Source organism: Hirundo rustica, chromosome 3 (assembly GCF_015227805.2).
Source record: "Hirundo rustica isolate bHirRus1 chromosome 3, bHirRus1.pri.v3, whole genome shotgun sequence".
NCBI lineage: Eukaryota > Metazoa > Chordata > Aves > Passeriformes > Hirundinidae > Hirundo > Hirundo rustica.
In genome coordinates, this window is record NC_053452.1 from 43,544,395 (window position 1) to 43,569,013 (window position 24,619).

Genomic DNA, 24,619 nt, shown 5'->3' on the forward strand with positions numbered 1-24,619 from the left:
TCCAAGTGGTGTTTGTGAGGATGGCTTCCTAAATATATATTAAAAAACCTTCAAAGGATTCTTTTTGTTTCCAACTTTTGTGGGAGGGAAGCCTGGATAGGTCAAGGCAGGTGACAAAGACAGAAGGCTCTGCTTTTAAAATCCCTCTTTTTTTCCTGGGGAACCTATCTGAGTGAAGTGCTACAAGTGCTCTAACCTTTAAGCTCAGCCAATAAGCTATTGCTTCCTGTGTCCCCAAACAGATTTGCTATATAAAGCTGTATGTTTCCAAAATTTCTGTTGTTGTATGTTAATTTCTGATTCCACTGACTCTTCTGTAGTTTTTTTTTTGGTTGGTCAAGCAGAGGAAGCAGAAAATGACTGAAGATTACTCCAACTGCTGCTGTCAAAACTCAAGGAGGAGAGACATTTCCTTTTTTATGAGCTGTTTTTAACAAATGCTTCAGTTTACCATGGCAGTTTTAGTCCAGAATCCTCATAACTATTTTTGATTCCTCTGTGAAATAAGTAGAATTAGGCAGCAAAATCTCTTCAGGGGTCTATAAAATGTCTAGTTAGGCCATAGTACTGAGGGGCAAGTCCCTGAAGGTTCTTTTTTATGCTTCAGCAATGAAAATACGGATATGTTTGTTTTCTATCACTATTAATGCAGCTAGAGTCTAAGTTGATCTCGGGTTACCCCGTAGGAGTCTCATCACCTCTTCCTTTTGTTTTGAGGTCATGAAACGCGTACGCACAGAACAGATTCAGATGGCGGTGTCCTGCTACCTCAAGCGCCGTCAGTATGTGGACTCGGAAGGTCCCCTAAAACAAGGGCTGAGGCTGTGTCAGTCTGCTGAAGAGATGGCAGCTAATCTCACAGGTAATCCGTTCGTATTTTCCATGACTACTTCTTGGCAGCGTTGTGAGTGTGTGTGCTGGCAGCAATATGAATTTGTCTGCACATATGGGCATTTCTCCTCTTGAAATTAAGAAATTTCTCACTGTTAAGTTGACGTGAGTTACGAACTTTTGAAGAATGAAAATGTGGGTGGAAGTGTAACAAGGTGACATTCATAGTCAGTGAAATATCAGGCTGAAATACCATGTGAGGGTAGTGGAAAATAAATATATTTTATCCCAAGTAACTTGAAGTCTGGTGAGTAGTAGTGCTTTGGAATGAACAGGGGAAGAACCTAGATGAGAAAGGAAGTAGAAGCAGGAAATTCTGTTGTACCTTTGTACTCCAGCAGAGTTATATCATGTGAAATTAAAGTGATATGGCTGTATTTTTTCTGACATAGTCAGTTTTATAGTTATGAGAAGTCTGCTCTGTCATTTGGGGAAAAAACCCAAAATCTTCAGTGGATGAGACAAGACAGGCAAGGAGATAAACTTTCTTCTCTTTCTTAAAGACTTTTCAATCTTGCCACGCTGCTTGTTTTCCAGATTGTGTCTGTGACAGTTTTCACTGTAATTATTATTTTTGTTTTAACAAACTGCTGGTGCTTGAGCACATAGAAGTATTGGAAGGATGAAAGCTATGCAGACATCGTAGAGATTAAATTTATTTGTAAAAGTAATAAAAAATACTGGGCTGAAGAATACATTTTGGGTGAAAAAAGCAAGGAGAAACTTTCTGTCAATGAAACTGCTTGGATTATGATAGTTTCTCAGACAAAGGTGATTGGTGGAGGTCCTTGTAATATGACTTGATTTGACAAAATATTAGTAGCTATATAACTGTGTGGCTATATAAGACTGGATGCAGGAACAGATTTTCCACCTATAGAGTATTTTACCATAGTTAACCATCCAAAGATGAGTGACCTGTAGGTGGATGTCCCAGAGGAGTCCCTTAGTGGCCTGGAGGAAATTGGACAATATTTCATTATTAGAAGCAACTTAGCATCTTAGTTCTTTTCATTTCCTTGCTTTTTTCAGCCTGACTATCAGAAGTTTATTGCAATCCCTGAAAAAGTACTGGGGAAGATGGGGAAAGAATGAAAGCAAAGTAAACTGCTCAATTGTTTTTCAGTGGGAGACTTTATTTGAGAAATGGGTAGAAAGGTCAGTGTCAAAACATGCTCAGAATGTGGTACCAGCCATATGAGGAGGACACAGAAGTGTCTGAAGTAGTGGAGATGACCTGGATTATAAGCCCTTCCGTGAGCATGTGGTCTCATGCAGGGAAAAAACAAATTCAATAAAGAGTTTGTCTTTGGGTTTTGTCTTTTTTACTGATCTTCCACCAAATGCTATTACTAAATTTCATATTGGTCTGTATCCTCTTGCCAGTGCACTGGTTTTGTGGCGGGTGATTGAGAATTTAGTCATCAATTTTCATTAGAACTGAAAATGGGCTGCTCTCACGTGTTCAGCTGCTTACTACTTCTTGTCAAACGTGCTTGCAGTGAGCTGTCAGGGAGCATGCTGCAGTTCCATCAGTGACTGTTAGAAAAGCAAAACCAAGCTTGTTACTTAATCTGACAACAGATGCTGAAAATACTTTCTGCTGCAGTCATCTTAGTTTGGTGAACTGAGTAAAAACCGAGCAGATTGTAAAGCCTGCAGTGCTTTATTTTGGGGAAAGTAATCAAGCGTGTTTTTCTGAAGATGTTTTTGCTTTCTCCTTAGCAAAGCTCACCTTGTAATTTTTATGTTTGGCTCTTTTGTTTGACTTTTAAATTAACCAGCCTCTGTGAATGGGACAATTGGAGGGGACCTTGGAAGATGATCTGGTCCATCCTTTTCTGTGGGAGAGGGAGCCCAGATGAGATTATCTAGGATTCTGTCTGATTATATCTGCAGTAAAATGCAGCACAGAGCTTCCTTTTGATTATCCCATATTTCTCTAGAAAACGAGAACAGTATCTGAGTGACCAAGGAACAAGTTTCTCTAATACTGCCCATAGTGCTGCTAGCACATATGACTAGGTGAAATAATGTACAGTTATACATCACACTCACCTAAAATAGGAATCAGTTGCTGTTGCACAACATTTATAGTAGCCCCACATTTGTTAACTGGAAGCAATTCTGCTGGTAGCCAGGAGGGTACTGTCCATATCCCTGAGTTAGGAGTGAGTTCCTTTGAATTTCCTATCAGGTTGCATAGCTGGCTGCACTTACTGGTTATGAAGGAGCAGATATTTCTAATAGATGTTCTTATGACCACTGGGGAGAGTGAAAAAGAAACCGTGGTAGGGTTATTAATGTATGAAAAAGATAGAGCCAGTGTTTTATTTCTACCAGGTGGAAAATGTGCATGAAATTTTAGTCTTGTTCTGGATTCAGTTGACTTCTTGATCCTTTTGGCAGTTCTCATTGGTTTAAAGTTTTGGGAAGGCAAAGAATTGGAATTTGTTAGAACTGTCTGGCATGTAGGGTTTATTTACCATTTGCTGGATGGGAATGACCTCTGGCATCGTTACTGAAAGAATAGGCAATAATGATTGTCCAGTCAGGCTGTTTCAGGACAGGTAGACAAAGATGACACTCCACTTTCTGAAGCATGAAGTAGACCTTAATTTTGGAATTAAGTTGCTTATGCAGAGAAGGTTGTGACGTGGTGAAAATACCTTATAAAGTCTAGGCCAATGAGTTGTGCTTGCATAGCATGAGCAAGGTAGCAGGCCATTCACATTCCTGCAAAAATGAGGCCACCAGATCTCTGTGAAGAGCTGACTGTTACATGTAATCCTGTGCCCTCATATTTCTGTATTTTGCTTTTACAGAGTGTGGTATGAGTGACATTGGAAAGTGTCACTAAGTATTCCTGAGTGACTATGTGTACATAATGCATAGCTTACTTTCTCATGCTGATTATTGATTATATACAATTTTACATCCAAATAGCAGAGCTTTTTACTTCAGCTGTTGAGTTTAACCAGTATGTGAGCCTGGAGTTCTTATCATCTTTGAGTTTCTGAAGAGCCAGGCTGTAGAAAGCTCAGTGTAGCTGTGCTTTTCAGCAAGGTACATTTGTTTATATCTAAACTGATTTAAGACATGATATCATATTGGTGCTGGAATCTGGTGGTTTTGGGGTTGTTTTTTTGTTGTTGTTGTTGTTTGGTTGGTTTTTTTCCCCCAAGAGAAGATGATGAGCTCAGCCCATCTCTGTTTCAAAAGCTGAATTCAGCTTGCCAAACGTATCTCCTGTATTTACATAAGCTGAGGGAAGGTAAACCTGTGTCTTACCAGAGAGAGGAGTGGGGGGAGAATAGTGACAGGCTGCCTATGTACCATGTGCTGATCTCTTTCTAATTAGAGGCATTGAGATGAGCTGGAGCCTGGCCTATCTCTCTTTAGCGTGTGAACATTTGATAATGTTGTTTATAGACTTCCAGGGCTGGCAGACTTGTGCCTCTGTGCATGAGCCAAATGCTGGAACAAAAAAGCCCCCCAATCAATCAGGAGTAGAAAGGCAGAGGATGAAAAGTGGTGGCAGGGCAAGGGAGGCTGAAATAAATTGAAGTGAAAGTAATAAAAATACAGGGTTTGGAGGGGATGAGAGTCATGATTTGAAAAAAAAAAAAAAATCGGAAAGGAGAACAGTGAAACTCCTTGCCCTCTTGTGCTCTATTTACAACAGCAGAACTTGGGTTTCTAATCACTGGTATTTGCATGTGCGTTTGGTTCCAGAGAACGAGAAGCCAATTCCCTTTCTAAAGAGTTCAGAACCACTTTTTCCAAGGTCTGGTTCTGAAGAACAGTTTAACAGTCTGAGGAGACCATAACAACTGGGTTTGTGGTCAGTTGCCAGCTACCCCTTAACCTAAAATCCTCAGGGAAGAGGGCACATTTTGATTAAAAATTACTAGGTGTTTGCTTAGAGATTCAGTGTTTCTCCACCACCTCTGTGAGAATTAATAAATTATTATGATTATAATTCATTGTAAGTTATAATGACTGGGACAAGAAATTAGAGAATCGGAAGTAGTGTCACTTTAGACCTGTACATGATGGTTGGTGGGATCGCTGAAAAGGAAACTATTTTGGGGAAAGTCATATGTTGCTTTCCTCATATTTTCTGAGTGAGAAGTTGTAAAACCACAGTTGTAAAACTTCTAAGGAGTCTGTGATAGTTGTTACTCTGATTTACTTGGAAATTTAAGGTTGTATTTGAAAACTTGAAAATGTGTTCTGGGTGGAGCAGATGAGTTGCTGAGATTTTTAGGGTGGGTTTTGGCTTTCAGTGTATTGTCTCATTCATGATCTGTGTAGGTGGTTAATGCCATGTTTAGATGCTTTGGACTATGTCATACTTGGATGGTTTGAAAGATGAAATGTCATCTGAGTGGCTGCATACCTTGGATTTTATGAGAAGCTTTGTTTCCAGACACACATGTAAAAATCCTTAAATCCTCATGTAATTTTTGCTTCTTTTATTTCACAGTCCAATCTGAGTCTGGTTGTGCCAATGTCGTGTCTGCAGCTCCCTGCCTGGCGGAGCCACAGCAATATGAAGTACAGTTTGGACGATTACGCAATTTTCTGACAGGTAAACCAGGAAGCAAGGAGGGAGAAAGTAGCTGACTTTTTTTGTCATTTCAATGGGTAAAGGGCAAAATAATAAAATTCAAAACATATTATTTTGTCTAACCATGTTTTGATTTCTAGTTTTGAGATTTCAGTTAAAATAGAAATTTTTAATTTTTCTTTTTTGGATTGTTTTCTGTGTGCTGAATAGCTCTGAGTTTTGCTGATGGCTGGCTCTTTGCCTTTTCTTGTTCAAGCATTTGCTTTTTATAGGTATTCTAGACAACACCCTATTTACAAAGGACAGGAAGGAAAATTAGTGTTTCATGTGAAAGGCAGGTAACTGAGAAATGACTGTAGTTCTCTGCTGTCTCCTAGTTAAAGGTTTTTCATTTCATCCATAATTGGCTTGTTTTTATGATGGTCTGGGTTTTTAAGGGAGAATCTGTTCCAGCTGAATTCAGCTGTACTGGCTTTGAGACTGGAGCTATACAGCAAAGCAAAAAAAGTCTTACTCCGTAATAATGCAGAAGACAAATTGTGATTTTTTTTTTTTTTAATATATAATTATTCAATAATTGTTTTTAAAAGATACTCTTGGGAATATCCTTATTTCTTTTCTAAGTCTCCAACATGTGAAAAAGAAAGCAGGTAGAATTTTTAAAGAACAGTACCAAGGAAAGTGAAATTGTTGCACACAGCATTTGTCCAATGTAGGCATTTGATCCCAGGGTGCATAATGTCCGGATTATTATTATTATTATTATTTCTGACAGTTTTGGAAGGGAAGGAAACAGGAAGACAAAGGCAGAAAATAGTGATTTATTGGAGCCTTGCTACCTACAGCAGTTCAATACCTTTGCACTTTAGTATTTGAAGTAAATCCTTATGGTTTAATAGATTTTTAGAAGTACGATAGCTCTGTTCAGTGCTTGGTGAAGTGCTTGATTAATGCTTGACGAAGTGCCAGGTTTTGGTGTTCAGGTTGCCTTCTTTCATCTTTTTTGCCCCTTTTGCTCTAGTCTGATATCTTACACACATGAACTACCTCTTGTTCAAGGGAGTAGCTTGCCAACCAGCCACAAGGCACAGCAGGACACTTCCCATTTCTGTGACACCTGCCCCACTGGGGACTGGGCAGGGGATTAGTGACATGGAGTAACTTAACTAACTAGTCTTTAGTTCAACCACCTGCTCAAAGCGAGCCAAGATGGGTGTTTGGTCAGGTTGCTCAGAGCCTTTTCCAGTCAGGTTTAGAAAATCAAACACTCTGGAGATTGCTGTGCATCTTGGGCCCTGCTGCAATTCAGTGAGAATTTCCCTTGCAGCAGCTTGCCTGTTGTCCTTCCACTAAGCACCTCTTAGAAGAGGCTGGCTCCTTTTCCTGTATAATGTCCCATCGGGTACTGAAGGCAAGCAGTTGCATACCCCCTTATTCTTCAGGCTAGACAGACCCAGCTCCTGTAACCTCTTCATATGTTCCTAGGGAACATTTTCTTTGTTCCTGTTTCTGCCAACTTTCCGTCTCTTCCCTTTTTCCCCTACTGAAAAGTTTCATTTTTGGACTAGTACACCTGGAGAAAAAAAGAGACCTGCTGACAGCTTAGAGCTTTTACTATGTGCAGACCACTGATTTCACTGGCTTTGGCCCAGTTTCAGTGGGATAGGAAGGAGAGTGATGCTCAAGTATGCAAATACGTATGTATAGGCTGCACACCACACATACGCTGTAGTTACTCCTGTAGAAATGAGAGAGGCACAGTATAGACTAGAGAAAGTCTGGAAGAGTGCTCAGCACGAAGAAAAGATAAACTAATGGAAAGGGAGAAAAGGGAATATGCATTGATGAGTGGCAGGAGGGAAGAGCATGTTGAAAAGCAGCAGTGCCTTTTTCATTTTGAGGATCAGCAAATGTTTGAAGATCAGCAGTGCCTATTTGTTTTCCAGTAATTTGGACCATTTGGTCCTGTGGTAGTAACTCATTGTGGCCCTGTTTGTTGCCATGGTGTTGGGCAGGGCTCCACTCCTCAGAGCTCCCTGCAGCTGGCCAACAGCCCCAGAGAAGCCGGGGAAGGAGGGGTGGAGCTGTTGCACAGATCAGCCTCTGCAAGGTACAGCACAGCCTAATCGGGGTTTGTTACACTGTGTACTCGGAATTACTGCTGGGATTTGCCTTGGCAGAGAGAGAAAAGCGTGTACACAAGCAGGCACAGAAATAAAACAAGAGCACAGCATATTGCAGTACATTCTGGAAACTGTAGCTTCCTTTCCCCTGGAGACTGATTGGTTCCATTCAAAGCACCACACTCATGTTTTACTGAAGCTGAGAGAAAAAAAAAGCCACCAAAGCTCAGGTCAGTCAATCTAGCTAAATAATTTTGGCTTAAACACTTAAAATGCTCTTTTAAATAAATTAATACATTTTTAAGTTCATTTATCGCAATAAACGAAGGGTACAAAGGGTATACTATTTCTTTTGAAATAAATGGGAAAAATTCCACTGTCATGTATTTTATGAGGTGCTATATTATTAGCTGTCCCACACCTGAAAAGGGTTTTGAAATCTCTGCATTTTGTTCTGATAAGATACCTCACTGCTGTGGCAATCTCTATTGTACCTCCTTTAGGTGACAGAAGAAGTTCACTTAGATGTGCCAACAAATGTCTCTCTTTGCTTGCTCTCTGATGTCACTGTCAAGGCTTTTTCAGTAGTCGTCCTTGTTCTGTTTTATTCCCAGTAGGAAGTGGTTTGAGATGTCATTCAAAGTTTGTTGTTGTTTTTTTTAATATAGATTCAGATTCTCAGCACAGCCATGAAGTGATGCCTCTTCTATATCCCCTCTTTGTCTACCTCCATCTGAACATGGTCCAGAATGGCCTAAAAAGCACAGTGGACAGTTTTTACAGCCGCTTCCATGGCATGTTTTTGCAGAATGCCAGCCAGAAGGATATCATTGAACAGTTGCAGACTACCATGACTATTCAAGATATCCTGTCCAACTTGAAGCTCCGGGCTTTTCTGGACAACAAATATGTCATCCGCCTTCAAGAGGACAGCTACAACTACCTTCTTCGCTACCTCCAAAGTGACAACAACAACGCCCTGTGCAAAGTCCTGACCTTGCACATTCACCTGGATGTGCAGCCTGCCAAGAGGACTGACTACCAGCTCTATGCCGGTGGGAGCTCCTCACGTAACGAGAGCAACGGCCTGGAACCCAGCGATGTGCCAGCTTCTATTCTGCAGAATGAGGCGGCGCTGGATTTACTGCAGGACAGCATTAAACGTGTCAAGGACGGGCCCCCTTCCTTAACCACCATCTGTTTCTATGCCTTCTATAACACGGAGCAGTTGCTGAACACTGCAGAAATTTCACCAAATAGCAAGCTGCTTGCTGCTGGGTTCGATAATTCATGTGTGAAGCTGTGGAGCCTCCGCTCCAGGAAGTTGAAATCTGAGCCCCACCTTGTTGATGTGTCCCGCATCCGTTTGGCTTGTGACATTCTGGATGAGGAGGTCTGAATGCCCTTTTTTTTACCCTTTGTTCCCCTTCTGCTGACCTGTTTTGAACATGGATTGTTGAGTATCTAGTAATGTCTTAGGGAACTCTGAGGCTGTTGCATAACCTGTCTGCCTTGATACACAGATTTTATAACCTACTCTCATCCTTGTTCTTCCCTGCAGTGGTCGTAAATGCTAAACTGAGGTGCAATCAGTACGTGCTTAGGTCATAGTTTGTTAGTCTTAGGTGCTGGTCCCCCTTCTCCAGCCGTCCTTGAACAGAAATCACAGTTGACCAGCAACCCAGAAAGGACAGGTGACTAGAGTAGGCTCCCTTCCCTGAGGAGCATGGAGCCTACTTTGGGACGGGAAAGATCAAACAAGGCATATGGGCAACGAAAGCACAGTGCCAAATGAAAAATAGAAGGAAAGTAGCCCAGAACAACCAGGCAGAAGGGTGGAAAGAAGGGCAGAGACACAGGAAGAGGAAAGTATAGACAAAGTAAGGAAAGAGCTAAAGTCTGATCAGATGCCTATGTGCAAAACTATTTCAGGTATCACCTTCATTTACCAGAGGTCAAGAGTTAGGGAAAAATTATGCAAAACGCCTCTTTTAAGGAATCTGAAGTGTAGAAACTTCAGAGACTTCCTACGCCAGTTCACATGCAATGTTAGATGGCATCTTCTACTTGACCTTTTTTTTTTCTTTCTGGTCACACCCTTCCTTCCCTCTCCACACAACTGCCTAAGTAGCAACTTATATCTGGTTAGAGATCAAAATTTTGACTCTTCCGTTGGTTAATCACTCTTCTCCTTAAAAATAACCAAATAATTTGTTCTTGTGTTGAGTGTTTAGCAGGAGAGACACCCTTTTTTCCAGTTTTTTCTTCTAAAAAATACTTAGTGGCAAGATTCTGTTTATTTTGGAAGAGTGTCGAGAGCTTGGTGTATTCAGGGACCTGTGATTAGGGATTGCTTTGTTAAACAGCTTGAGAAAAGAGGCAGGCATTGAGATGAGACAGCACAGCAGCATGTTCATTGCTTCCCAGGTTAACCCTTTCTGCAGAATGAGCAGGTAAGTGGGTCAGACTAGCCCAAAATGGAGCTATGGACTTGTTTTCACTATAAACTGCAAGAGTTCATAGGGCATGTGACTATTGTGTATTGCCCATCATGGAAGCCAAATGTCAGCAGCCTGCAAAAGAGGAGAAATTGTCTGGTAAATCAGCAGGTCACCTTCTTTGGCTCTGGACTGTGGAAAAGTGTGGTATTACCAGTTATCAGCAGTGTGTGTATTAGCTTTCTTTGGAAGGTAGTCATAGACTTGCATATTGTACATGTAATAGGAGAGACCCATGGAATCCTGAATGCAAATGCCTTTTGGTGGCTATTAGATGTTTAGTCTACCCTGCAGTTTTTGTGCACAGGTCTAAAGCCAAAAACTGGTCAAAAACCAGCACAGATCAAAGTCGTCATTGCCCCGAAAAATTTCCACCACTGACAAAACAAATAGTGACCTGAGCAGGAGTTCAAAGTTGAGGGAGGATACCAATACCAGCCTGAACACAAACTTGGTTACCAAATGCAAATGAAAACCTCTTGACTACAAGGAAATGCATTCAGTTTTCTGGGAGCCCTAAGTGAAAATACACAGGCACCCACAGCGTTGCAGGTGGGAGCAGGCCAGCACTTGCTTTGATGCCATGGGAGAGGAAGCCAAAGATATCAAGAGCAAACGAGACTCCCTTGACTGGGCTGCCAGCTCTGTGTGAGCAGGGGCTGTATTTCAAACTGTCACTGCAGTCTGATCAGTAGCAATTCACAGGGATAAAGCTGATGTAAACAAAGAACAAAAATTCTGAATATGCTTTGACATTATTTCTGTGAGTTCCATAGAATAACTTGAGAGGATGTTAAAATTTGGGTTGGTTTATTTCTGTATTGTTTAATTAGTTTTGGATAATGTATTTAAATACTAATGCATTAAGTAAGTAGTCTTCAGCCTGGTTTTCTGTTTTCTGCAAGGAAACAGATCCTTCCTTCTATGAAGTCACAAGGTCTAAAATCATGCTAGTTTCAGTGGATGTTTTTCAGGGTGGCACTAAAGCTGCTCTGTTGGGTTTATTAATTCTTCTTGTGAAGGGGGGTGTGTGTGTATATATATGTATAAATGAGGTTGAGACTTAGCAAATGCATTAGAACATTTTTTCCTAGTCCATGTGGAGCCTTTGTGTCACTAAGGTCAAAATCATCTTGTAGGTGTAGTTTTACTAAATTTTGCTCGGTGTGGTGCTGCAGTGTACTTCACTAATGTAGTTTTGCTTCTTGCAAAAAAGAGAGGCTTATTATTTTGGGATACAGTAATTCTGTTTTCTTTATAGTAACATCTCACAAATGCCACTTAATAGTCTCTCTTACTTCGGGTCCAGTATAAAAATGGAGTTTTGTAGCTGTACAAATGGATGTATTATCTGTCTTTTTGTGGTTTTACCATGCTCCTTTCTGGTACTCCATAAATCAGCATCGGAAAATAATGCTCTATTCCAAGCCACAATAGTGCCAGCCTTTAAATGCTGTAAGACTTGATCCCATTTAGCTCTGCTTCTAAGGGTCTGCTTTTAAGTGGCAGTGGTCCTTCAAGTGGTAATGAGTGAAAATGATGCTGACACCTTGTTTGATGGCAAATGGGAGGGAATTCTGGAAGGAGCAGTAAAAAATGTCCTGCAAAGAGAGCCATCCTTCCTCATCGTTCCCTATTAGGGCATTTCTGTTGTAGGCAAAAAAGACATCTTCCCTTTTGACATCTTGAGAGCACTGTAGGATGAGAGAGATAATGACACCCAGGAAAACCTGTTAGGACGGGGGGAAAAAAAAAAAAAAAAGTGAGATTATAGTTTGTTTTTCTTTGAGGCTATCATTATTGCTTTTTGAGGCTTGGTGGCTGCACTTGTAGGTGCTAATCTGGTCAGCAGACTATCTTTGATAGGGAGGAAACTGAAAACTGTGATGACTCAGAAGAATTACAGATGTACTGTTTTCAGTGAGCTATGACAGGAGTGTGCAGTTGTGCTAAGTGGATGTGAAACAGAAAGATAAGATTTGCTACCTGTGACCATACAGGAGTGTGGGTTTCCATGCTGCAGAAGGTGTCAAATCTCCTGGTACTGTAGAACAAGGAGGGAAAGAGGAAGTGCTTGCAGACAGCCCAAGTAGCCATGTATTTGAATGCACAAAATTAAGTACCTGGACTTGCAAAATTTGCAGAAACTGTAGTACAATACAGGCAACTTGAATCCCACCGGGGCTCCCACTGGTAACTTGTCAGGAATCTTATGGTCATAATTAAGTAGTATAAAATGCTGCAGGTATCGGCCGTTCTCCTTTAATGTGGTAACACAGCCTAGAGATGCTGTGGATTCCAGTGAGCCATGCTCTATCTGAGGTAGAAAAGCAATTTGAATAAGAATGGGGCTTTGCATGCCAGAGCCTGCAGTTTCTCTCTGCCTCACCTCTATAGCAGAGATGAAGTTGGCTTCCAGCCGCATCATAAAGCTCCCATGGGCACTGGCTATGAAGGGAAGCAGCATTGCTAAATACTGCTTGCTACCTACTACTTAACGTGTTATTGAGATGGAGAAAGGCAAGGAGATAATCAAGTCAGTTTGCTCACCTCCAGCCTGAAATTTGAAACTGCTGGAGGAGAAGCACTTTCCTGGCTATTGCTAAGTTTGAAGCCAAACTGTCTGTGGGTCCTGAGGTCAGGGAGATGGGAGATAGAGAGCTGCTTACAACACACCAACTTCTACTGCTCTGACTTCTGCTGGTTGTCAACAGTCCAGCAGCCCTGGGGAATTGGGTTTCCTCTCGGGGCAGGAAGTGCTCCTTCTGCAGGAAATCTTAGGCCAGTCTAAGATGATAAATGTTAAATGGGCTGCTCACAAACAAAAGGATGTTGTGTTGAATTTGATGTGCAGAGATTGTCTGTGAATGAGTGTTACTGATTCAGTACTGAGGAAAAGTCTGCCTGACAGCCCTGAGGAAAGGTGGTCTCAAGCTACTACACAGGTGCACCCCAAGCAAGGGTTATCTTGCACTGTCAGTGAGACCCCAGCTTGTCAGACAAAGACACTTCTGAAATCTGTTCAACCTTGTGTAGTCTGTAGGCTTTGAGTGTCAAAAGGTTCTACCTGAGCAGGCTTTTAGAGACTCTTACCTTCCATCAGGAGATTGCTTTAGCACAGCTCACTGAATAGTCTATAAACACAAAAGCGTTTACTTGTTGACAGTCTGCCCTGGTACTTGAATTGGAGAATAACAGGATAGAAAGGTTTCCAGTGCCATTGTTTTTGTGATTGTTCCATCTTCTACACCAAAACAGATACATTGACCTAAATAAGCTGCATACCTTTGCTGTTCCTGTAGGCTGAGGCTGTGAAAGCATCCTGATGAAGCTTGCAGGGAGAAATAGATGTTAGAGCCTTGCTGGGTTTCTGTTCACATGCAGAGTTAAGAAAGAATGTTAAGCAGACAGCTTGTCAGATATGCCTTGTCTTTCCATCTCCTGCCTTTTGTTAAAGACATCTGTGATTTTTTCTGTCTACCGTGAGATTCAGTTCCAAAAATGACCACACAAAAAGAGTAGATGCCAAGATCTGTTTTCAACATCTCAGCCAAATGTTTTTATTTGAGTGGATAGTGACTATAAATATGTTTTTAGCAAAAGGAAAAATGTTATTAAATATTTTTTCGCCTCTGTCCCTGCAGTCTCAGGTTAAGATGCCTTCTGGACTGAGAATAAGGCTACCAAAATTAAAGATAATGCCTTTATAGAAAGTCTTACCTCATCGTCTCTTTCAGTATTCACTTACAGCAAATGCACCAGCAATGTTTGTGTCTCAGAGCTGCACAAACTGTGCCACATTTAAAGTAAATAAAGTAAATAATCTAATTCCTTCTGTATTAATACCCTTTTGTTTTCCTTATGGAGGTTTTTATATTTAGATAAGCATCCTTTCCTTCCTTGTTTTGTTTTTCTTCTTCATGACCAGGAGGAAGAGGATGACAACGCAGGCACAGAAATGAAGATCCTGAGAGGACACTGTGGACCTGTGTATAGCACGAGGTTCCTTTCAGACAGTTCAGGACTCTTATCTTGTTCTGAGGACATGTCCATCAGGTACTGGGACCTCGGAAGTTTTACAAACACTGTGTTGTACCAAGGACATGCCTATCCTGTCTGGGATTTGGATATTAGCCCCTGCAGCCTGTACTTTGCCAGCGCTTCCCACGATCGCACTGCGAGGCTCTGGTCGTTTGATCGGACGTACCCGCTGCGAATATACGCAGGCCATTTGGCGGACGTGGACTGCATCAAGTTCCACCCCAATTCCAACTACTTAGCGACGGGCTCCACGGACAAAACCGTGCGCCTGTGGAGCACTCAGCAGGGCAACTCAGTGCGGCTCTTCACCGGGCACCGGGGCCCCGTGCTGGCGCTCGCCTTTTCCCCCAACGGTAAGTACCTGGCATCGGCAGGTGAAGACCAGCGGCTGAAGCTGTGGGACTTGGCATCGGGAACTCTTTACAAAGAACTGAGAGGGCACACAGACAACATAACCAGCCTTACTTTTAGCCCTGACAGTAGTTTAATTGCTTCAGCGTCGATGGACAATTCGGTTCGGGTCTGGGACATTCGGAACACTTACTGCAACGCCCCTGCGGATGGGTCTTCCAGTGAACTGGTTGGTGTATATACCGGACAGATGAATAATGTACTGAGCGTACAGTTTATGGCCTGTAATCTTCTTCTAGTGACTGGAATTGCACAAGAAAATCAGGAACATTAATTCTGCTTTTTGTCTTAGGGAAGCGGGTGGGTGTCTTGAATGCCAGAGTCCATTGCAAGCTGAGGTTACTGACTGTGAAACACTTTTCTTCCTCTGCCCCCTTGAAAGGCATGTTCTGGGTAATGCAAATGCTTTAAGATGTCACAAAAATGCCTGTGCTGTTGAACAGAATAAGGAAAAATGGAGGATTGATGAAAATACATATACATTCTAATTTTGTACTTGTAGGAATGGGAAAAAGGGGAGTAAATCCAGTAGCTTGGGGAAACTGAAAGCCTGGTCCAGACAAGTGAAACTGCCAACCAGATAAGCTGGTGACCTGCACTTAAATATCCTTCATTGATTGATGGGCATATCTTACCTACTGTTAATTTGGCTTGAGTGTGTGGAGAACTACTGGCCCAGTGGTTTTTGTTTTGTTTTGCTTTTGCTTTCCTGGTATTGCAGAGGACCAGCATTTTTAAGACCCTTCTATTAAAAGAACATTATGTATTTTCTACAGTGATAGAGATCCTAAATATTTCAGCTCCCTATAGCACTTCTGGAATATTTTGGACTAAATAAGTAGAAAATACCCTTGTTCTCTTTGAGTAAGGGCGAGGAAATCTGACCTCAGTTGGGGCCCATCTCTGCATTGTTGTTTGGGTTTGGTTCCTGGTACTAGCTGTGATTATGTGTATTTATGTTCCATTAAGTAGGAAATTTTCTGACTCTGGTTGCACTGTGTTTTGAGGATGGGAGGACTGTGGGGACAGAGTGGTGGCCTTAAGGATAATGAACAACAACTTGCCTTGTCTGGAGGGAAGGCACCATAGAACGGAAACGGCCAAGTTTGGACTCCTAATGGGAACAGGGCATGGCAACCCACCACGGCACCTCACAGAAAGATTTCCATAAACGGAAGTTGGCAGTCTAGGGAGAGGGGGATGAGGAGAAACACACAAAATGACATGGGAAGAAGTAGTATTACTAAATTACTGTGTGTACACAGAGGCAGCTCTGCCAGTGTTGGATTTTTCTCAAATGTTGCAATACCGGTTTCATGAACAGTTTGTGAGATAAATCATCAGCATTTACAAGGATCTGCAGAAAAAGCACGTTCTAGTTTGTCATTTGGAGAGATTAAATATTTCTGCTTTCTGGAAAGAGTTATTTTGTATTTTGTTTTCTATTAAAAGCATTTAGTTTAAAAAGAAAAATAAAAATTGTTTGGTCCCTTTCTGGGAAATTCGCTCTCACTTGTGTGAGAAGAAGACAGCAGCAGCTTCCCCTACATGCTTGAGCCAGACCCCACTTGGAGGCTGAATCTGGTGATCTTGCTCACTTGGTGCTGTTTTGATGTCACCCTGCTTGCTTTCCACAGAGCTGATGGGACACGTCATGGAGTGGGATATTGATACACCTTTGTAGGTCAGCTGATATGTATGTGGAGGACCTAGGTACCCCCTGAAGTTAACGCTGTGCACCAGAAGGCTTCATTCTGTAGCACTACATGACCTTTACTTTGTGGTTTGATCTTTCAAAATGCCTCTTCCAAGCAGATGTCTTCTAGACAGGCTGTGAGTATTAAATGATAATTCCCGTCAACTTCCCTCAGCCCTTCTGGATTTCATGAGCAAATTCTCTTGAACATCTAAACAATCTAAGAGTTCAGACAACAACTCACAGTTGCCATTTAATTTTATTATGTATTTACAAAAGAGTAAACTACAAAAATCTTTTACCAGAAAAGTGTTTGACCTTTCTGACGTTAACACTGGCATGCACTGCGGCTCAGTGCTGGGAGTACCAGAAACCTCTCTGTACACCTGGAGTTGAATGGCGCTGCTGATCTGATAGCTGCGTGTCAGAAGTGTGAAGCAGCTTAACAATCTCAGACCAGGATTGGGCATGTTGAAGAAAAAGGTGTGGAAGATGGTTGTGTCGCTGATGCTTTGTGCTATGCAGGTCTCTAGAGATACCTCCTTCAGCTCTGTTGAGCCAATACTGCTCACCAGACCAAACACATGGTATTCCTCAACCCGCAGTAATCCCTCTTACTGTTTTGAGTGGTTGTGCACAGTTCTGTAGATTCTAGCCCAATGATTTCATTGTGAAATGACTGTTTTGGCTGAATGCCTGTGTGAATACCCAGGAAGGATATGGCCCACCAGGGCTCACTGGAACTCATTTTGCTGTTTGTTGCCATATGTCCTGAGCAGTGTTTAGATTTGGAGCAGCTGGAGTTTTGGTCCTGAAACAGCGCAAACAGCAATCAGAGGGGAAAGGGAGGGGAAAAGAGTAAGGGGCAGAAATAAGAATGAGATGGTCAGAGAGCAAAGTTTCCTATTAACAGCAATCAGAGGGGAAAGGGAGGGGAAAAGAGTAAGGGGCAGAAATAAGAATGAGATGGTCAGAGAGCAAAGTTTCCTATTAACACCTTACTTCTCTGGCAGAATTGGGCTTTTTATTACTTAGGTTGCTCTGAAGTATTGCATGTAGAAGTGATAGAGTAAAGAGATTTCAGAAACAAATCCTGTTACATGTGCATAGGCTAAAAGATGTAAAAGTGATTCCTGAATTGTTGGAAAAACAATGACTAATTATGTGCTTCAAACCTATAAACAACAATGTACTGTGTGGAGGATTTTGAGTGGTCTTTGAAGGAAGCTAGGAAATAATCTAGACTATAAAAAATGTTTGCAGTTGATTGACAGGCTAAATTTTAAGGCAGAATTGGGAGGAAAGTATGAGTGGAAGGAAGGAATACCATAACATCTAGCAAAATTTGGACTGCAGTCTCTATTATCTATTTTGTTCAGAAATAAGTATACTTGCACAGACCACTTTCTATTTTAAATATACCAAAAACCACAAAAGCACTTAAGTTAACATAGTTAACTCAAATGTTAAGAAACATCATAGCAGGATCTTGCCATTTGTGTAACATAGTTCGCAATTGGGTAACTGGGTCCTCCTCCTGCAAAACTTTACTTCACCTCCTGGGTGATGCACAGGGCACCAGGCACTGCATGGTACCAGCCAGTGGCTGTCAGGAAATACTCAGAAAAAGAGGACAAATGGACAGCAGTCCTTTCATGGTTTACACAATCCTGTCTTCTCACAGTTAAGTGTGCTGAGGTTTGGGGTTAGAGTAGACCACTGGCACTGCAGGCTATGTAGCTGCTGATGTGTTTATGTATTTAGTTTCATCTAAAACACTCATCTCTTTTATTAATCAGCTATATACTTGTGGCTTTCACAGCTTCCTGCAGCGAGAAGTTCTACACCTTGATTTTATGGGGGGGGGGGTGTATTTCCTTGGTTTTGACATTTGTTATCTGATAATTTTGTTCTGTTCCCTAACATCTTGAATTGATAAAGACAATGAAAAGCAAAACCCCTTTCTAGGTTGTGAGGTAGTCCAGGCCACAGCAGGTATAGACAAAGGTAAGGTAAAAGTCCATGTTTAGTCACTGAATACTGAGGAAAGGAAAGGGTATGTGCTCTGATAAACTGTTACACCTATTCACAGGTCTATACTAAAGCTGCCCTTCTCACTCTCAACGCAGGTGTCTCTCAAGCAGTATGCTGCCACACTGTCCAGTCTAAATGTCTTAATTCCTGAAATGGTAAAGTTCATCCCATTCCTCCCCATTCTTGTCACTTGGTGAAAAGACTGTCTCTTAAAAGTATTTTTAGGTCTAAAAACATTTTACGAAAATGGTATTTCCATTAACAAGTCCTTCGGGTTCACCAAGAAAAACAAAAAGGGCTTCGGGCCATGTTGCTAACCTTGTTTCAACACTTGCTGCCTTTTGTTAGACCTCTGGGCTCTGTGGGTTTTTCAACAAAGTCCCCAAATAGCCTTTTTTCTGGGTGGTGTCTAGTTGCTTATGGTGAGCCAGGCTCTAAAACTGTACCACTACAAGACACAGATGTGACAGTAAAATTAAGTGCCTGGATGTCCCTTGCCAAAGACTATCCTGGCATGCTGCACATCAGTTATAGGGTTCTTTTTTTAAAAGTACTGGATAGGAGCCCAAACTGACTGGAATAACAATGCTCGCCCTGCTCAGTGTAGTTCAAGTACAAAATACTAATAAAAATTTTCCTCTGGACTGGTAATTTCTTTTAAGAATTTTAAACCTCTGTCTGGCTTTCTGTTTCGTGGACACTGCTATACAACTGCACTGAGCAGCAGGTGAACGGAGAAGGTGATACATTCTGAGTGCACAGTTTAAGGCAAGGTGTTACCTACTGTGTTTTATCCTGGAGAAAGTCTCTTGGGACAAGGAAGTAGTTTAACAAGGAAGTTGTAGAAGTCCTATAACTTGATATTGCAAGTGTTACTCTTGCATTAAGCTGAGGGTTAGGGGAGGAATGAGGCAATTTCAGAAGCCTGCTTTATCAGTAGCCCTGATTTCCTACCTAGTCCAGGTCTTTGCAGTTCCTTTTAGGATAAAATTGTCTTCTCTTTGCACAGGTTTGTGATCTTTGAAGTTGTGGTCTTCGGTTAATGACAAGCCTGATAACAACAATATTTCAGCATATACAGATGGAGGATCAGCTAACAGGGCTTTATAGCATTTGATGCTGGACAAGCATATCAGCACATGGGCAGTGCTCCTCTGATGCTTTGCCTGAGAGCAGGAGGAGGTAATTCCATCCTAATCCCTCTACCGGATTGCCAAAGGAAGGAGGTATGCTGGGATTGCTCTCCCAGCTGTGGAGAATGGGAAGGGGGTAGTTCGGGATCTATGAGTGTCAGTGCACCAGACCAGGATCATGATGGTATCCAGTTCTATTTCTTTGCTATCACTTCTTTCCCCCACCTAGTAGTGATGCTTCTGTTCACTTTGCTGCACATCATGCATCAACACTCACTCCAGCAGCCTTGGTAGGGAAGCAGTGGGGCTGGTCAGGCAGCTAATTGAAAGGATCACCCTGCATTCCTTGCAAATGGCCTGTAAATATCAAGCCTGGGGTTTTGGATTGGGGTATTTCTTGTTTGTTGTTTTTTTGTTCAATTTTTGCCTTTTTTTGTTGGTTTGTTTTTCCCCCGTGGCTTAAAATTATTTAACAGGGGTAGGCTGTAGCAGACTGAATTGCCTGTTTCCATCTGAAAGAAACATCTGATCTTGGGATATTCTTTGGGATATTTAGGGATATCTTGAACCCTGTGCCCCTAATTTGGAAGATGCCAGATCAGACTACATTTTTACACTTAGACAAGCGGGCTACCTAGACAGCAGTGAGTGCTGTAGTTCTATTTGGAGACACAGCAATACTCCACGGGAATATCCAAAGGCTGGATTGCACGTGAATCTTGGGAAGTTCCTGGAAGTGATGAGGTAGGTGGATGCTAAGGGGAGAAAGGCTGCTAGGTAACAAACCACTCCTGCTAGAAGGTGTTTCTTGCTCTCTGGACAGCAGTGGCGCTACCTGTGCTCTCTGATGTCTGCCTTAGGCCAACCGTGTGCCTGGCTTTGCAACAGCCTCTGATGCTTTGTGGTTCACAGAGAGAGGCAGGGCAAATAAGGGCAGAAACTGCCGTGTGCTGCTGCAGTGATATACTGGGGTCATGCTGTAAGACAACTCCAGACAAGCTAGTGCCAACTGCATGTGGAGAATGGCCATTTGTTTGGCATCCAGAAAAGCACAACAAGACTCATGTAGTGACAAGTTGCCCTTTAGAACTAGCACAGATCCTTCCAAAGCTGCATGTACTTCAACACCAGGAATCTCCCAAGCCCTAAATATTTGCTCCCAGGGACTGGAGCTGTGAGTGCACATGTGACTTTGTAGTATTTTAGGTTAACACATCACAACTTCAGCCCATTACTGGAGTTGAAGCAAGGCATGTTTGCACACTTTTTTTTTTTTTTTTTTTTTTTTTTTTTAATTGGTGACTAGCTTAGCTGGAGACATGTGCAGGACTGCTGCTGCTTTTTGCCATTTTTGCTTAAGGCAATAGCAGAGCAATCTGCATGTGGTTAACAGACTGAAAAGAACAGCCAGAATTTTAGGCACTCTCTTCCCCCCCTGGCAACTCCACTAGTGCAACTATTTCATAACCGTTTAGGATGACTACAAAACCAACTGTGAGTATGGAGGTGGTTGTGTATATTACTTTTTTAACCCAGAAACAAAGCCTAAACCAAACTGGAGTGTAAAGGTGTGCTTCACCTAAACTTTCTGGTGCCTTTGCTAGGCAGATCTCCTTGTCCTGGAGGAGGTGGGGATTGCTTGGCTTTCTCTTTTCTTTTTAAAATGAATTATCCATAAGTCTCGCTTCTCCAAAGTCTCTCAAGAAAAAAACATCCTGTGTTCTCCAACAGCTATCATCCTGCAACCAGCATAGGATAGACACAAGCTGAGAACCTGCCTTTCTGCAGAACTGTTTGTGTCTCCATTGTTTTATTGCACAGAGAAATCACACACCTCAATGACATCTACATGCAGAGATGACAGAGCCCCACCCTGCATACCTCACTGCTCGGGTGCACCTGGTACAGGAACCGTATGCTTCATTCAGGTTTAATTTCACAATGGAAATGTTTCGTTTTCCTTTAAACAGCACTTTGAAAGAACATGTATTATGGAATTTCAATGCTCTGTGGCTTTTGTACTGCTTGCTTCATTCAATGCAAAGACTTTCGTCCTGAAGTGCCTGGTTTTTTCTCCCTGAAGATGGAGAGAGGCTACAAAACTATTTCAGTATCATGCAATAACTAAATAGAAACTTAATATTTGCAGTTTAATCTACAACATCTAACCCAATCAGCTTTCATACACCCAGTCACATAACCTGGGGACAGTACAGATTTGACAGCACCTGAAGCTTTACTGCAAGACATAAACTCTCATCTCTGCAGACTTTCCTGGGTGTGCCCTTCTTGTGGTGCTTTCATCTCTGTCCTCCCCTGCATTCATGGGTTTCTCCTCTGCACCTTCCAGCACTCTGTAGGGGCAGGGGTCCAGGGCTGCAGCAGGTCTGGCAAGATCCCTGGCCCTTGGCATCACCCAGGTTTGAAGTTTGCTCTGTTCTGTGTCCCAGAGCCCATTTAATCTCCAGCCCTCAGAGATGGGGGGCAGCCCCTGGAGGGTACCATGGCACACAGCCCACAGTGGTGCGAGGCTCCTCAGGCCAAAACAGGGTTAACTCACCAACCCTCTCCCTAAAATATACTACTTGAGTGTTTCCCCCTTTAACAGCCTTGCATAGTGTTGCCCCAAAACTACACTGGTAGTTTTCCAAAACTAGGTTGTTTCGCCTATGGGAGGCTCAGGTGTGACCTTATCGCTCCCTACAACCACCTGCAAGGAGAGTTTAGCCAGGTGGGAAGTTGGGCTCTTCTCCCAGGGGGCCAGCGACAGGACAAGACGACGCAGTCTTAAGCTGTGCCACGGGAGGTTTAAAGTTGGACATTAGGAGGAATTTCGTAACAGAAAGGGTGATTACACACTGGACTGGGCTGCCAAGGGAGGTGGTAGAGTCGATGTCCCTGGCGGTGTTTAAGGAAGGACTGGACGTGGCACTGGGTGCCATGATCTAAGTGACAGGGTGGCGTTTGGCCATAGGCTGAACTGGGTGATCGCAGAGGTCTTTCCCAAACCAACTGTTTGGGAAACGCGGGTTCGGTCAGGACGATCCCGCCGAAAGGAGCCACCCGGGCCCTCTCCTGGCCCGAGGGAAGCGGCCACGTGCGGCACTGCCTTTCCAACGGGAGAGAATTACTCAAAAAAACCGCCCTAAACCTGGTCACGGGCCGAGCGCAGCCGAGGCTCCACACACGCCCCGCCGCCCCTCACAGGGAGGACGGCCCGGCCCGGCCCGGCCCGGCCCGGCGCGCCGCTCGCTGAGGGCTCGATTGGCCGCGCCTCCGCTCCGAGCCCAGCCCCGAGCAGCGCCGCGCGCGGCAGCGGCGCCAACACCGCCCCGCGCAGGCCGGGCCCTGCCCCCTGGCGGCCGCAGCGCCCGCGGCCCGGCTTCCGTCAGGGCCCTGGAGCGCCGGGAAAGGGGTACGGGCTTTCGCCGCAGGGCACCGCTGAGGGGCGGCCTCATTACCGCGTAGAAACAGCGAAAGGGTTGGGTGTGAAGAGGATTCAGCCAGGCTCTTCTCGGTGAGGCCAAGCAATAGGGCGTGAGGCAACGGGCAGAAACTGATACACGGGAAATTGCACCTGGATGTGAGGAAGAACTTCACCTGCTCTTCAGGTGACCGAGCAATGGAGAAGATTGTCCAGAGAGGTCGTGGAGTCTCCCTCATGTTAAAGAACCATCTGGACACAATCCTGTGCCAGGTGCTCTGGGATGACCCTGCTTGAGCAGGGAGGCTGGACCCGGTGACTGCCTGTTGTCCCTTGCAACCTGACCCACTCTGTGATTTAGTATACAGGATATACACCATACCCTCCTAGCAGTGCCTAAGAGCAGCATTATAGAGGGCAGGAAGGCTGGGTGTGGGAAAGGAGGAAACCCAGACACTGGGGAGAGACTGCAGAGCTACTGCCCTTGCACCTCAGGCCTTCTTCGAAGAAGGTTTATGCGAATTCACTTGAGCATCAAGGGAGGTTTATGCTAATTCACTCAAATATCAAGGGAAACTGCTCCGGTGGTTTTCCCAGGATGAGGCTCCATTCTTCAGCACTGTCTCTGGGTGTGCTAACCCCTTGATTTCCCTAAATACTGTGAATTTGGCTATATCATTTGCAGTAGCAAAAGACTGTTCATGTTTTCTCGTGATCTTTTAATACAATTTTACTCATTTGTAGACTTTAAAGTGTGATTGTTCAAATAACTGTAGCAAACCTAGTCTCACAAAACAATGTTAACTAATTTATACAGAAGCTTGACCCAAAAATTTAAAATTGAAGTATAGGTATCCCCACTCTGGTGGGGAAAACAGGACAGTCAGTTCCCTGCTCTGGCTGCTGGTACTGTGTGGCATCAGGAAAGCCGTGACTTAGTTTCTTTTTCTTAAGTCAGGTTTGGGGCACAAGATTGTTTGGAAAATGGTTCACACCTTGAGCAGCGATATGTGAAGAAAATAGTAATGTTAAGGGGTAGGAAGGGATCTTAGAGACCATCTAGTCCCAATCCCCTGCCACAGGCAGAGACACCTCCCACTGGACGAGAGCTCCATCCCAACTGGCCTTAAACATTTCCAGGGATGGGGCATCCGGAACTTCTCTGGGTAACCTGTTGCAGTATCTCACCACCCTCACGGTAAAGAATTTCCTTCTAATATCTATCCTAAATTTCCCCTCTTTCCATTTGAACCCATTAGTCCTTCTAATCCTGTAGGCTCTAGCCCAAGCATGGGCACATAAGGCCAGTTTATATCAATCCTGTAGACACCAGCCTGAGCGTGGGATCAGGCACATAGTGTCCCCGAAAGGCAGCTCTCCTCTGGATGGACATTTTCCCTTGTTTGGACCAAGACCAAACCCATGGACACAGGCTGGCAAGGTCTAGTGGCCAGCCTGAGATGGCTGGAGATATTGTGAGCCATGGGGGCCTGGAATATGAGGAACAGGGAAGGGGGGCAAATCCCTGCTTTCTTCTCCCTGGATTGGCTGCCTCAGCTCCCATCCCCTCCCAGGTGGGTCTCTGCCATCACTGGGCAGGGCAGGGCAGACTCAAACAATCAGACGTTTTAGGGTTGGAAGGGACCACTGGAGATCATCCAGTCCAACCCCACAGCAAGGCAGGGTCACCTCAAGATGACACAAGAACACGTCCAGGTGGATTTTTAATGTCTCCAGACAGCAAAAATCCATAACCTCCTTGGGCAGCCTGTTCCTTGTTTAATGCTCTGCCACC

At 43.4% G+C, this 24,619-nt stretch overlaps 1 protein-coding gene across 4 annotated transcripts in view; it reads left to right on the top strand.

Moving 5' to 3' along the window:
- The window catches only part of TAF5L (TATA-box binding protein associated factor 5 like), a 20,115-nt gene extending 4,152 nt beyond the window's left edge, over positions 1-15,963 (top strand). For 3 of the 4 annotated variants that reach the window (XM_040057535.1, XM_040057534.1, XM_040057536.2), the window contains exons 2-5: positions 718-862; positions 5,381-5,485; positions 8,256-8,980; positions 14,014-15,963. In XM_040057535.1, coding sequence (XP_039913469.1) covers positions 721-862; positions 5,381-5,485; positions 8,256-8,980; positions 14,014-14,811 — 1,770 coding nt within the window. In that variant the 5' untranslated portion in view covers positions 718-720 and the 3' untranslated portion in view covers positions 14,812-15,963. Of the gene's footprint in view, positions 1-717; positions 863-5,380; positions 5,486-8,255; positions 8,987-14,013 lie in introns of those variants that run through there. The other variant, XM_058419622.1, reaches the window with a different exon arrangement.
- Positions 15,964-24,619: the final 8,656 nt, after the last annotated feature.